General features: G+C 45.9%; 1 protein-coding gene across 1 annotated transcript in view; it reads left to right on the forward strand.

Annotated features, from left to right (window-relative positions):
• The window catches only part of LOC119458836 (glycogen phosphorylase), a 51,042-nt gene that overhangs the window by 16,249 nt on the left and 20,294 nt on the right, over window positions 1-14,499 (forward strand). The window contains exons 5-6 of the mRNA XM_037720699.2: window positions 11,760-11,871; window positions 12,779-12,861. Coding sequence (XP_037576627.2) covers window positions 11,760-11,871; window positions 12,779-12,861 — 195 coding nt within the window. The remainder of the gene's footprint in view (window positions 1-11,759; window positions 11,872-12,778; window positions 12,862-14,499) is intronic.

The raw sequence follows: 14,499 nt of genomic DNA on the forward strand, positions 1-14,499 counted from the left end.
AGTGCGGCGAAGATGTCTACGAGATGGTGCCAGAGTAGCACGCTTCGTCTGGTAGGTCTGCTGGCGGCGACTGCTGTGAATCACCAGTAAAAAAAATAAAAAAAAAACAATTGACTCCAATTAGCTTTTCCAATAGGAATCAACTGGGACCAATTGGAACCAATTGGAAAATCCCTAGTTCGAACTGGTTACGATTGAGTCAAAGTGAAACCAATTGAGTCCGATTGGACTTGCGAATTGGAATCAACTGGGCCCATCGGGAAATCCTTACCTCCAATTGGTTACGATTGCGTCAGGGATGCAACCAATTGAGTCCAATAGATGATCCGTAAAAGAGCGAGGGGATTCTGGGATGCGCCCCCACCGCTTCGCCGTTGAAGCCTATTGACGCACTTGCAGTCCGGCTTTGTCGCACTCAAAGATTACCTGGTAGCAGGCGCCTAGCAAAGCCACGGTCGGCTGTTCAGTCGTTGGCTGCTCAAATTCAAGCGTTAAAGGTGAACTCATGTAACTACTGCCTTGCAGCGTACCTTGCTGAGTCAGCTGTGCACAATCATCAGAGGCATGGCTGCCACTTCCAAAATTGAACCATCAGTGAAAAAAAGAAAATGAACGTACAGTGGCACATCAGGCGGCGATGAGCTGTGTAAGGGCCGACACGGAATGATTCCCCAACAACCCACAATTCCCTGCGAATGCTCGTTTTACGGGTAACCTATTGGACTTGCCAGTTTGAACCAGCTAGGCCCACCTTACATTCCCAGCTGAGTCTTATTGGACTACCAATAGGAATAAACTAGCTAGAACGTAACCTACTGGGAAATCATACTTTCAGTTTATGAACCCATTTTTGGAATGAGCTATAGCTATATATGCATGCATGATATTTCTTTCTCTAACATTGACTCAAGCAACAATAACTATTTCAGTACTCGGATATATAGAGGTATTATGAAACCGTTTTACGGCGCAAATTTAAACGGGACACAGCCAGATACATACATAATACTCGTAACCAACTAGCCCACCTTGATTCCTTGAACACAGACAGAGATAATGCGCAGCCGTAATTTTTCGGCGACATGGCCATATCCGCATCTTGTTGACAAAAAAAGCGAAAACTATGTACCACTTCAAATGAACCTCTAGTTTCGACCAAGAAATGCCATTGACAGAGCGCAGTTTTCAAACGTTTTCAGCACTTCATTTTCTAATTACGCTAGCTTCGCCGTTACTGACGATATCGGTTGCAGCGACGATCACAGGGCAGTATTTACCAGGCTGCTATAGCCGTCGCCTCAGCACCCGATTTTCTAAGCAATGCTTCTATACGCTTGATAAATTACAGGACAAAAATAGCTTTTTCATCTGTCTGACTGACCTGCAGGCAGAGCAGTCAGTGACGGTGCGTCCAAGCAGCGGCAAATGTCGTAAAGCTAAACTTGGCAGAAACAAAAAAGGCCGCCGAAACGAAAACCAGAGTTCGTTTATGAATAAAAGCGTATCCTTGTCAGAGTGAACTGAAACCTAGAAATCAGCTGCATGAATGGTACGACATTGCTGGTCGACAAAGCGGACGGAAAGCTTCGCACGACTGACAGTTGAAACTGCGTAGAAAAACGCGCGCCGGGCATGCCGCCGATGCCGCCGCGTCGTCCGTCGAACCGGAAGCTGCTAGCAGACGGCGCGCCCCACAATTCCCTGCGAATGCTCGTTTTACGGGTCACCTATTGGACTTGCCAGTTTGAACCAGCTAGGCCCACCTTACATTCCCAGCTGAGTCTAATTGGACTACCAATAGGAATAAACTAGCTAGAACGTAACCTACTGGGAAATCATACTTTCAGTTTATGAACCCATTTTTGGAATGAGCTATAGCTATATATGCATGCAGTACTAAGGCTACAGCAAACCTGTTTCTGACAGCTGGAATCCTATTTAGGTTTGCTTTGTGGGGTATATATGTGTATTGGTATTGCCCATTGGTGCAATTGGTCATTCCAACCAATTGCTTTCAAACCAATTGACACCCATTGGGTACAATTGGTCACTCCAACAAAAACCAATTGGTCACGTTCCAGTTGGTTCAATTGGTCCAGTTATGTACTAATTTACGACTGGAAATTTTCCAATTGGTACCAATTGGAAATTTCCTAACTGGAGTCAATTGCTTTTTTTGACAGGGCGGTGCCCACACGTCACCCACGCGCTGGCTCTCGCGATCTCCAGATTAGTGAGGCAGTCGCGCTGGACTTCGCTCCGTTTGCAACGTGAGACAGATTGGCCGCGTCAGCCAATATAACGCGAAAGGAAATAACATATAGAGCTGCGCTGAAATTTCACATTAGGGAGTATCGTAATTGTTGGTAATTTTTTTTTCTTTTGCAGTATCTCGAGAGCTAAAACGACACAGTTGCCAGGCAGTGTGAACGACTCGGCATTTCGGCAGGAGGAATTTCCGGTGGCTGTAGACGCTATAAAATGTGGTTGCTTTGTTATTGTACAAGCATAACTTACTAACACAGATTATCGTATACACCAGATTATAGGTCGAGTGGGAATATAGGTTGACCCCCTAAGTTTAGGTGAAAAAAAAGAGGAAAAAAAGGAAAACAACCAAAAATCGCTCACACACATTTATTTTCGAAACGGCACCGTTCACCTACCACCGGGGCTGTAGAAATTTGTAGCAGCACTGTCCTCGGAAGAGGAATTCAACAAGAGCGGACACTCCCATAGAGCCCAGTGGCCGAACTGACTGCAGCGCGCCAAGCGGTCGTTATCAATACCTGAACCACACTTCCGGTTTCGGTTTTGGACGCGCACGTTTTGAACACTAGCTGGCACGCGTTACGCCAGCTGTGCCCATTGGCTTTCTTTTTTATTTGTTCTTTCTATTGCTCAACCGTGCGTGGTATTGGTGCGGAATCGTTTTATTTGGCAAAAATTATTGCGAACGATCTAAACAAGCCCCATCGAATTCGTGTCATGAGCAATTTCACAAAGTAGATGCAAGACGCCTTGTAAAATGAGGAATGTTTATTTTGCTCTATATAAATACTCGGTCCGGGGTTTTTGTGCATTCATCCAACGTTGTGACCCTAGGTATGCAGTAGTTCCCGTACGAAGCTCCACCGGACAATATCATCTGCAAAAAAAAAAAGGTAAATTACAAGCATGTGTCATTTTGGTATTTAGACATAGGAATACTGCGTGTAGAGGCGAAACGTGCGGAAGCGGTGAATGGGCGGCATTACAAACAAAAGCAATTCGCTTTTACATACATGGCATAGAAAATATCCGACTCATCCCAAACAATACCATAAAATATGAAAACAACTTATTTACAAGCATTCCCCCATTCCCGGGCATTATTCCCTGCACTTTAATGGCACAAATACACGGGCGGCTTCGCGTTTCCAAAACTTGGCCTCAGGCGTCGCGATGGTACGCTATGTGCACAGATAGACGCAACAGAGGCTTACCTCCTGTCCCTCCATAGCCAAATAATTGTTTTCACCACCACCACCAGCCGGTCCATGCTAGACGCTCGTAGAATGACTTCTACTCGCATTCAAGACAAATGCATGAATGTAAAATCCGCTTTTAGTCCTTTAGAAGATGGAATTTTCGAATTACAACTTTCTGATTGTTATGTACCTCTGCGTTATCTTTTGCGCGTTTTGCCGCCGCAAGAAAAATAACGCACTTCCATGATGTCACTCTTGGCAATCGCTCATCGCGTTTTCGACAAGCGTGAGTACCGAAAGAGTTGCGGGGCCACAGAAAACGTCACAAACTTGTCCCATTAAGATTAATTACACGCCCAAACTAACTTTGTCACCACGGCCGAGCTGCTTATCGCTAACTGCGTCACAATGCCCTGTAGGCCAGCGTGCCTCAAAATTAAGCACCCGAAAAAGTTACGAAATTACTTTTCAGTAATGCCTGGCGTCAGGAATGTGTCACAAACTTCTCCTAGTAAATTGCACTACACTACGCACCACGGCCAAGTTGGTTCTCGCTAACTACGTCACAGCGCCCTGTGCGGCCACTGTGCCTCAAAAGTACCGAGATAAGTTACAATTCCCTAGGAAGCATCGGAAACGTGTCCCATCATGATTCATTAACTCAAATTAACAACGCCAGGACGGTCGAGTTGTTTTTCGCTAACTGCGTCATAAATCTCGGTCCCGTACCGTAAGCCAAGTTGCGTCGGACACTGTGAAACAAAATTTCTCACGTCGCCGTAGTACAATAGTGCAGTGGTGCCATGTCTAAGTGCTGAAGGAACGCAATAATACGCCGGGAGCCCAAGAAACCAGGCTACATTAAAAAAAGGATAGTAGTTTTATCAGCTCTCTAAACTTGTAAATGTAGCAGCACCAGCAACGCGCAGAACTGTTGTCGACGCCGTCGGCGTTTTGCCCGCGTTCGCACCGAACGCGCGCGGCGTTGGTGGCTGTTGCCGGTGCCTCTGACGGCGGCTCCGAGGTTTTCGCCGAGATCAGAACGGGACACTCGTCGAGCAGCGTCGGAAGTCTTTACCACCTTCTCGCCTCGCAACGTTTTTATATAAATACGCATTTGGTGCCGCAGCTAAACGAGTTTCCTCCCTCCCTTCCCCCCACGGCCTTTCGCGCGACGGAATGAGTCGCGTTTGCTCTCCGCCGTGGGTTCGCTACCCGTGAGAGAGAGAGAGAGATTGTGGTTGTGAAGAGGAAGAGGCGCTATTCCTCTTCACAACCACAATCGGGGAGTGAAAGCGTGCGTCCCTCGCGCGCTTTCACTCGCACATATAGCACACGGCGCGCGGCGACGATTTCATCGCCGTTGGACTTCATACGGAACCTCACGGGACGGCGGCACCGACGGCAGAAATCCGCTTGGGGTGTCCATATAGTTGGTATCGCAATAAAAGAAAAACCGGCAGATCCCACGCCCTGTGGGAATCGATGTTATGCGAAGCAGTGTGCGGGGAGCGTACCAAGTTAACGAAACGGCCATGAAGAGCACCAAGACGTAGGTGGCTCTTTCATGACCTACATGATACGCATGTCATGACATTCATGTCATGAGTCCTCCAGAGTCCCTTTAGCTACACCTAAAAGACCTTAAGACGAAAGCCTTAGTCATGCTCATGATTATGACTTCGACCATCAACCTTTAGCATTTTTCTTCACTTAGTACAACATCCGAACCCATTACATTGGTTTTTGAGTGTTAATCTTTGTTCGCTGAGTCGTTCGCATTTGTGCTGAGTCATTCCCATGATTATGACTTCTACCATCATCTTTTAGTGTTTCCTTCACTAAGTGCCCACGTCCAAACCCATTTCAGTGGTTTTTGAGTAGTAATCTTTTTTCGCTGAGTCATTTTCATTTTTGCTGAGTCATGCTCATGTTCTATGACTTCTAAAACCATCCTTTAGTGTTTCCTTCACTTGGTACCCACGTCCGAAACCATTTCAGTGGTTTTTGAGTGTTCATCTTTTTTCGCTGAGTCAGTGTCATTTTTGCTCAATCATGGTCATGACTATGACTTCTACCATCATCCTTTAGTGTTTCCTTCACATAGTGCCCACGTACCCACGTCCGAACCCATTTAAGTGGTTTTTGAGTATTAATCTTTTTTCGCTGAGTCATTTTTGCTGAGTGATGGTCATGCGTATGACCTATCACAATCGTTTAGTGTTTCCTTCACCTAGTGCCCATGTCCGAACCCATTTCAGTGGTTTTTGAGTATTAATCTTTTTTCGCTGAGTCATTGTCATTTTGGCTCAGTCATGGTCATGACTATGATTTCTACCATCATCTTTTAGTGTTTCCTTCACTTAGTGCCCTCGTCCAAAGCCATTCCAGTGGTTTTTGAGTGTTAGTGCTTTTTCGCTGAGTCATTGTCATTTATGCCGAGTCATGCGCATGAGTATCACTTCTACCAGCATCCTTTAGTTTTCCTTCACTTAGTACCCACGTCCTAACTCATTTCAATGGTTTTTGAGTGTCGATATTTTATTGCGATAGCAATTATATGGACACTTGAACCGGATTTCTGCCGTCGCCGTCGTCGTCGCCGCCGTCGTCGTCGCCGCCGTGTGGTTCCCATAGATAAACTCTTCGCCGCGCGCCGTATGCCCGAGCGGAAGCGTGCGGGGACGCGTGCTATCACGGAGAGCGAACGCACTCATCTCCCACGCGCAAGCAAGGAAGCAGGAAGCCAGCGCCGGAGGGAGCGGGGGGGGGGGGGGGGGGGCGCACTTCTACTCTGCCAACAACCGCGCTCGTCCGTACCGTCTCTTATCTCCACACGGCTCTGACCTTTATGCGCCGTGCATTCGCCGCTCAGTTTCCGTTGAAGCGATAGGCCGCACGTACCTTCGCCCGCTGCAGCGTATGCTTGCTGCCAGCGTTTTGACAGTCGTTGTCTGCAGTCATTCAGTGTGATCTATTCGTGTTTGTTTGTGCGCGCTCACACCACGCTTGTTCATTCAGTTAGTAATAGTCGGGCCACATTTTCCAACGCACGCTACACATGCAATGCTGCCCGGATCGGCAGTGCAGCGCTACAGGTGTGTCCCTTCGCACGCGCTGCCCACGGGAATCGCTTCTCATCAACACCACCGTTTCACACGCGCCTTCTCGTGGTCATCGAGTCTCTCTTCATGTCGGTCTACTTACGCCGCAGCACACCTGCTTACTTAATCAGCTCATGTTTACTACAATTCATATTGCTACCAAAGCCGCTCACCTTACTTCGTATGGCATTGCTGTGTTGCTATCGCATTCATTGCTTCGCCCTTAGGGCGAAACTGTGAGTGAGTGAGTGAACTTTATTGGGTCCACAATAGACGCGAGTAAACTCGACGTCACCTGGCTAGGCCCACTCGGGGACCATCAGGTCAAACCTGATGGCCCTCTCGCGGGCCCTCTGGACTGCCAGGATTTGAGAGGTCTGATCCTGGGCCTTAATAAGCATCATCATTTCCTCTTGGGTGAAAGGGGGACCGGCAAATGCGCAGCCCCACAGGACATGCTCGAAGTCCGCATAACCACCACACAGGGGGCAGTCCGGGCTTGGGAACCGTTCGGGGTACATTGTGTGCAGTGCTGCAGGGCTTGGGTAAGTGCTGGGTAAGTGCGAAACTGTGACATTTTTTCGCTGGGTCATTGTCATGACATATAATTTATGTTCGTCATATACTCTTGTCATAGCATGCCAATTTTGGTACATATCAAGTTAACGAAACGACCACGAGAGCACAAAGATGTAGGCTGCTAGATTGATACTGTCAAAGGAGCAAATGTTCGCAGACAGACGGGTCGCCGAACAGGCGAGCTCTCACACGCGCAGCCGTCCTCGCTCGCTTCGTTGGCGTGTCTGGCGCATCATTGGCCTGTCGTTAGGTAACGTAAGAAAATTAAGTCGCGAAGTGTAAGTTAATTTTTACGCAAAACGTTTTACTTTTCGCGGCAAAGAATTGCAAAAATAAAACAATGTCTGTTAACATATTTTACTTTTTTTTTTTTCGATGCTCGCGACAGCTATCCGACGGCGTCAGTGCTAGCGTGACGTGTTTTCTGCTGCCAGTTTTTGTCGAGTGTCCCCTCTTGTTCAATTTCTTTCTCTATGAGACCACCGTTTGTCGCTGGTCGCTTCTAGTACAGCTCCTCGCGCAAGCTCCATGGCTTTGCAGCGAATTATATGTGTGACAGTGTTGTACGGAAGGGCGTGTTCCTGGAACTAGTTCCTTTAGAGAGGAACGGAGGAATGCCGCAGTTCCGTTAAGTGTCGGTGGAACTGTAACGGTACAGTGCCTAGAGTATAATTAAGTATATTCTAGGCACTGTAGTAACGGTAACTCGTTAGGTTTACGAAGGAACGGCAGAGGGAACGGCGTTCCTTCTGTCACGGCAGCTGCATGGATAAAAAAAAAGGTGCGACCTGCCGCGTGCATCAAAAACGGTGTGATCCGCCGCGGCGCCAGACGTCGGGGGTTGTTGTCGATCTGGCATCGGCATAGCAAATGCGCCAGGAATGCCGCGCGTGGAAGCCGACGCGTTTCATCGCCGTTTGGCCCAGCCAAGGGGCCGACAATGCAACAACGGCTGTCACGTTCGCTCCCATTGCAGCGTGCCCGACGCGGCAGGCCGCACCTTTTTTAGATGCGAAGCATCTTATGGTCGGGGCTATGTCACTCGATCCCTCCCTCCCTCCGCCGTGCGGCGTCCACACCCGCACTGCGCATCCTCCTTCCCCTCCTCTCGGCATTCCTCCTCTCCTATCCGGATTGCGCAACGAATGGCAACACCTGCGGCTCCGCGCGCGATAATGCGAAGCAGCTTAGGTTAGAGGCGCAACGGTAGGCGCCCCAGAGGCACGTGCCGGCAACAGTCACCAACGGCGCGCATTCGGTGAGAACGCGGGCAAAACGCCGACGGCATCGACAACATGCAGTTCTGCGCGTTGCTGGTGCTGCTACATGTCCAAGTTTATACAGCTGATAAAACTACCTTGAGTCGACCCCATGGCTGCTTCGCATACTACTCAGGGTTCCCCTACGGGAAGATGGTGTAATTTTTTTTTATCCAGTGGTCGTGCTTCTGTAAACGTTCCACGGCATTGAAAAGACGCACGCACGTACGCAGCACATCATAAAGGGCGGATGGGCGACCGCGTGAGGCGCAAACTACTACCGCAATTGCCTGTCACGTGACTATGGTGCATTCTAACAGTGGAAGTCTAGCTAAGCATGGTTGGGACTACTTAGGCTTAGTCAGTCATCGATAGCCAATCAATAGCTAATCGATAATCGATCAATAATCAATAAATTCCGGAAAATGCTGGGGATGACTTGGTAGTGGTTAGCCTACCCAAATACGTAGCCAATATCTTGTGATAGCCAATTAATAGCTAATCGATAATCGACAAATAATCAGTAAATTCCGGGAAATGCCGGGGATGACTTGGTAGTGCTTAGCCTAGCTCAAATACGTGGCCAATACCTTGCAATAGCCAATAAATAGCCAATCGATAATTCATCAATAATAAATAAATTCCGGAAAATGCTGGCAGGGATTGGTAGTGCTTAGCTTAGCCCAAAAGCCAGGACTAGCTAGGTGACCATCAGCTCCGCTGTCTCTACCATTGCGCTTCCAGTGCAAGCTACGGTAATTTTTTTTTTTCGTGAGTTCTCCGTTAAATGTTTACAGTGAAGATATGGCTAGGATCCCGGATATTATGGTGTCCGCACGGAAAAACTATCATCATCAGCAACTAGCCAGCTGCGTCTTCTTCCACAGCTGGCTAGTTGAATTGCGCGAACGCGCTCGTGCCACTGCTAACACGTACGTCGTCATCTTCCACAGCTGACTCCGTTGCCGCTGATCATTCTAGCTTAGAATTTCACTTCTCTTCTGTCGTCGTAATAGGAAGTCCTCTGCTTGTATGGGGGTATGAGCCATTGCTTAAGGGGGCAAGAGCCATTCATTGTCTTACGTGATGGACAGATTTAATAACAGAGGTGATATGCGAATGTGTCTGCGTACCTATCGTCGCCGTGACCACCGATCAGGACAATAAATATGTTCTTACCTTTGTTCAAAATTCTGTGTCACCTCTGTGCCGAGCAGTAAACAGCTTCGCTGGTCATTCACCTTCAGAGAGTGGAATGGCTCATGAATTTTTTTTTATGACTAGGCTTCAAGATTGTCACGTGACGCTCCCTCCTGCAGTTTCTTTCCGGCATGCCGCAGATAAATGCTGACGTCAGAATCGTAGCGCCACTCGTGGGACTTCGCGGCGGATGGAAAATTTCCATTCCTCACGTGACTCGCATTCGTCATGACCATATATCAACCAATCCTATCGAACATTAATTGCCAACGAAGTGCTGACGAAAAAACGGGTTCGTCTGTCAGACACCAACATCGAGATGCAACATTTGCCGAGTTCAAACAATGGACTTTACTAAAATGCAAATATGGATTTTGGACATGTTTTTCCCACTCATACTGCAATATTGAATCAGCATTCATTAAACGCTTACTGTATTGTTCATTTTTCTGCCATTTCTTGTGCAAGAAATTCAATTATATGTCGGTGCATGTGAGCAACTTTATATTTGCACATCTGAAGCGCAGTATCCTGACTGCGCATTTGCAGACCAAAGTGGAAAGTGCCATATGTGTTACACTTGTAATAGACGAACACCAAAGTTGCAGTTAGACATGTCTGGAGTATGTCCGGTGTTCCTTGAAAAAATTCGTCTGGAAGCGTTTCTTTGGATTCTTTTTCTCTCCCGATAATCTGTTGCCGGTGACGTTCAAATTCGTATAATATACGTAGTTCAATGTTAGTTTTAAATTGTTTCCTTTATTTCGCCTCAGGATTATCCGACACTAGATTCACGTTACATGGCGCGTCACCAATTTGTCCACCATCATATCCATCGCGTAAATGCAGCTATCGGCAAAGCCGACGAGCAGGGGAGCAGAGCTGTTGCCCAAAGATACGACATGCACGAGTCGTGCATCAGAGAATGGAGACTGTTTTACAAATAACTGACACTATATTTTAATTTTAAAAATACTAAAATGTAACATCAATGTAACGGCAAGTTCCAGTGTTAAAAGTTTAACTGGAACACGTTCTTTTCGCATTAAGGAACTTGTAATGGAAACTCATTTCAAGATTGGGAAGGAACGAGGAATGACCTTTCGTTCCTGCTTTAGAGGAACGCGTACAACACTGATGCATGGACACCGACAGCGAGTGCGCACGCAGTTCCCACACAAAGTCCTGCGAGAGGCTGCGGATGAACCGCACTACGCCCACGAAATGACGTTTTGCACGGGCTGCACTTGAGCAGCCTTCCTTTCTGCACTCTCCAATACTGCATGCTTTTTTTCAAAACGCATTCCCGTTCATTCGTTTGCTTCGACAAGGTTGCCACAGGTTGCCAGACGACGACTCGCATTCGGCTAAAGATCGCTATATAAGACGAGGGGTGACTTTAGCTTGTTTTTTTCATGAAAAAAATTCGACTTATATCCCGGTTTATATGGTAACCCATTACTGTTGAGTCTTATTGTGAAGTTGCATCTTACACGAGAATACTTTGTTTATGCTTTATAGTAGTATAAGCATATATTTGTTATGTACTGATATCGCTAAGAAAAATTGGTATCTACTTTGTTATGTCCGTAAACTTTTTATATCTGTTTGTTATATTGAGGTATGACTGTGCTCCTTTTTAGTGTGTTTTAGTATCCCTTTAAGCTTTCAAGTAGTAGTAGTAGTTTATTGTATTTAGAAGGACAAAAGGAGAAGCAAAGGAAAGGCCACGACCATGGTAACTGTCTCACTTTACAGTGAACAGCTGAATTGTCCCGCGGCCGTGGCAGAGATGCAGAGCAAGATAGTAGAGGTATTGGAGAAGAAAGTTGGAGTTGAAGAGACATATTGTAGAGAAAATAGGAGGAAATATAGTGAAAATAGAGGGACGTAACTACAGATACTGAAAAAGTAAACAAGATCAACTAATTTAGTGTTTTAATGCAATAAGACCATCATACTTAAGTGTGTAAGGCAGGAAAGTATGAACTGGGAGAAAATATAGGTTTTACTGTGATAAGATCCTTATTGGCTGAAGTGTTGCACCATGTGGTCTTTCACGCACCTTGGTCTTATTAGAGATGTTGAGCATGAAACTATGAAATGTGCAACTTTAATTATGTTTATGATTACGTGTGAATTTTCAGATTGTGCTTGCCATGCCCTACGACAACCCCATCCCCGGGTTCCGCAACAACGTTGTCAACACCATGCGCCTGTGGTCATGCAAGTCGCCCATCAAATTCAACCTTCGCTTCTGTAAGTGTCTTGTGTGGGCAATCATGTCAGATTATCTTTCTGTAGTTCGTGATAATGGGAGTGACAGTGGTTCCTATTGTTGTTGTACTGACTCTCTTAGCCTGAACAACTCAGCCTACAAATCAGCCTGAACAACTCAATCTACAAACTTTTTATAGCCTGAACCTACTTGTGTAATCAGTGTTAAAATCTGTCAATAATATAGGTTGCCATTAATGAGTCTTATCCTCCAAATTATCTTGAAGCAGTTAATGAGTAATAGAAGTGTTAATGCAGCTTCCTTCGGTTGCCACAAATCATGAAGTACTGAGGAAAAAACACAGTACCAGGGTACTATTAGTATAACCAAAATTAGATTCATGGAACTAAATTGGGTTTAAAGTTCAAAATTTTTAATGTTAGAAGTCAGCATTGAGATATGGCGTGGCAAGATCTGGAGGAATCTCTATAGACCTTTTCTCTAAACATACTACATATAGATTGCAGTTGTTACCATGATATACAGCGGCAGTGTACAGTGGATTCTTGTTGATACGATCTTCACGGGAACCGGAAAATAAAGCGCATCATCCGAAAATCGTATCATCCAACCAAATCATATTATCTGGAAAAGAAGAAGAAACGTATTATCCCGAAAAACGTATTCTGCAGAATCGCATCAACGAGATTCTGCTGTAGTTGTAGTTGAGTTTTTGCTCTTCCGAGGGAATCGAAGATAGGACAAAAGGCATCAAAATTTTCTTAGTAATGCAATATTCGTATCAAGCATCAAATTATTATTCAGAAATATGTTTGTGAATGGTGCGTTGCATTGGCCTTTGAGCCACTGGATGCTTTGTGTTAGTTCTTTTTGGCACATCTGGATGTGGCAGCACTTTAGACAAGTGCTGCACCTGAATCTGTGCAGTCAACAACGGTGACTACATTCAGGCCGTCCTCGACCGGAACCTGGCAGAGAACATCTCCAGGGTGCTCTACCCCAATGACAATGTGAGTCTAGTGAAACTTGTTGGGTGAGTTGGCACTTTGAAGCCATAGGAGATAGGCATGAAACCAAATCCAGGCACACATAGTAACGCACATGCACATGCATACTCACACATGCATATAGACACTCTCACATATTACTCGCACAAGCACATTACACTCTCAAACACATACCGTACATGCACACACAAGCAAGACAGGCACAAGAAAGATTGCATACAAATGGGAACAAGCACTTTTTTAGTCTTCCCTGCATGTATGGTTAGGTAACCAGTCAGCTATGACAATGGGAGACCTGTTTGTGGTGTCTTAACCAAAAGTTCGAAGTAGTTTTTAGCCCTAATTTGAAGTAGAAGCTTTACCTTTGGGCCAACTCTGATTTCCCTATACCGTTGAACCCACTATTTCAACATTGAAGTGCCAAGAAAATTCTATTGTTATGACCTGGTCACACTAAAAGCAACGACGGGACAGACATGAAAACATTTTAATTAGAGAAAAAGAAGCACAGTCAAACACACTTTTTAACATTACTGGGTTTTAAGAATACTACATAAAAAAAGTTAAAGCAAAATACCGGAAAAGATAAAGAAATTAATGTGCTGCTCTGGCAGCTCGTGTATTTTTTTTAAAGGGCCCCTCATTAGGCCCTATTGCAAATTTTAGTTATACACTGGAAGTTCTGGAACGCCGTCTAGGGATCGTCTTATGGAAATACTTTTTCAGATCGTTTTATATATTATTGGAGGAGATAAAAGAGAAGAACTTGAATGCCATGTTAGCATACCGCCAGGAAGCGAGCGCGACTCTCAACAGAGACATTCTCTGCCTTGAGTAGCGTCCGCAAGTGACGTTCCTTTCCCGCTTTCTCCCATATGTCCTGAAGTCGAGCGACCACGTCGGATTCATCGGATGAGCCCAGCCTCCTCTTTTCCCTCTTCTCTTCCTTTTTCTTTTTTGCTGCGCAGCGCATTTTCAGTGGCGGCATTGAGCGTTCCACATTGGAGAAATTACCAAAGTCATGTGTCATGGGGAGTGATGCTGCTAGCACTGCATTTTACGTTGCGGCATTTGTGCATGTTAGATTGACTGTCTGGCTGGGAGCAGAGCTTCCCCCAGAAAGAGGGCACACGACTTTTGGTTTGTAACTCCAGCTGTTGTTGCAACACGCAGCGCTGTAATACTTTGCAGACATGGTCAGCAGCATGTCAAGAATGCACTGCACTTCACTGTTTAAAATGACTAAACCTGGTGAGGGATCCTTTAAGACAAGGTCTTCTTGGCGTCTTCAGATCAATTTTGGGTTCATGCGATCTGGGTGTCTAACCACTTCGTCTCTCAAGTTAGACAATTTGAGGCTTTTTAGTGCATGTAGGACAACGTAAAAGTCATCAAGCTGAAGCTTGAAGCAAAAAAGACGCACCAACTTAGCATGGAGCTATTCATGGAGCAGTAATTAGCGAAAGGACAAAATAGAATTAGATGCGCTCGTTCAAACTGCACATGCCTAGAACCGAAACCAAACTGTGGCTTTACCCAACGAGACATTTGGGCCGATTCCGGAGATAGCACAATCGAAAAATGTGGCCAACCTTGAAGGTAGTGCAGTTTAAAGAGAAAGTAAAGGTTAAGTAAAGGGCT

This window comes from Dermacentor silvarum, chromosome 7 (genome assembly GCF_013339745.2).
Source record: "Dermacentor silvarum isolate Dsil-2018 chromosome 7, BIME_Dsil_1.4, whole genome shotgun sequence".
In the NCBI taxonomy this organism is placed as follows: Eukaryota; Metazoa; Arthropoda; class Arachnida; order Ixodida; family Ixodidae; genus Dermacentor; species Dermacentor silvarum.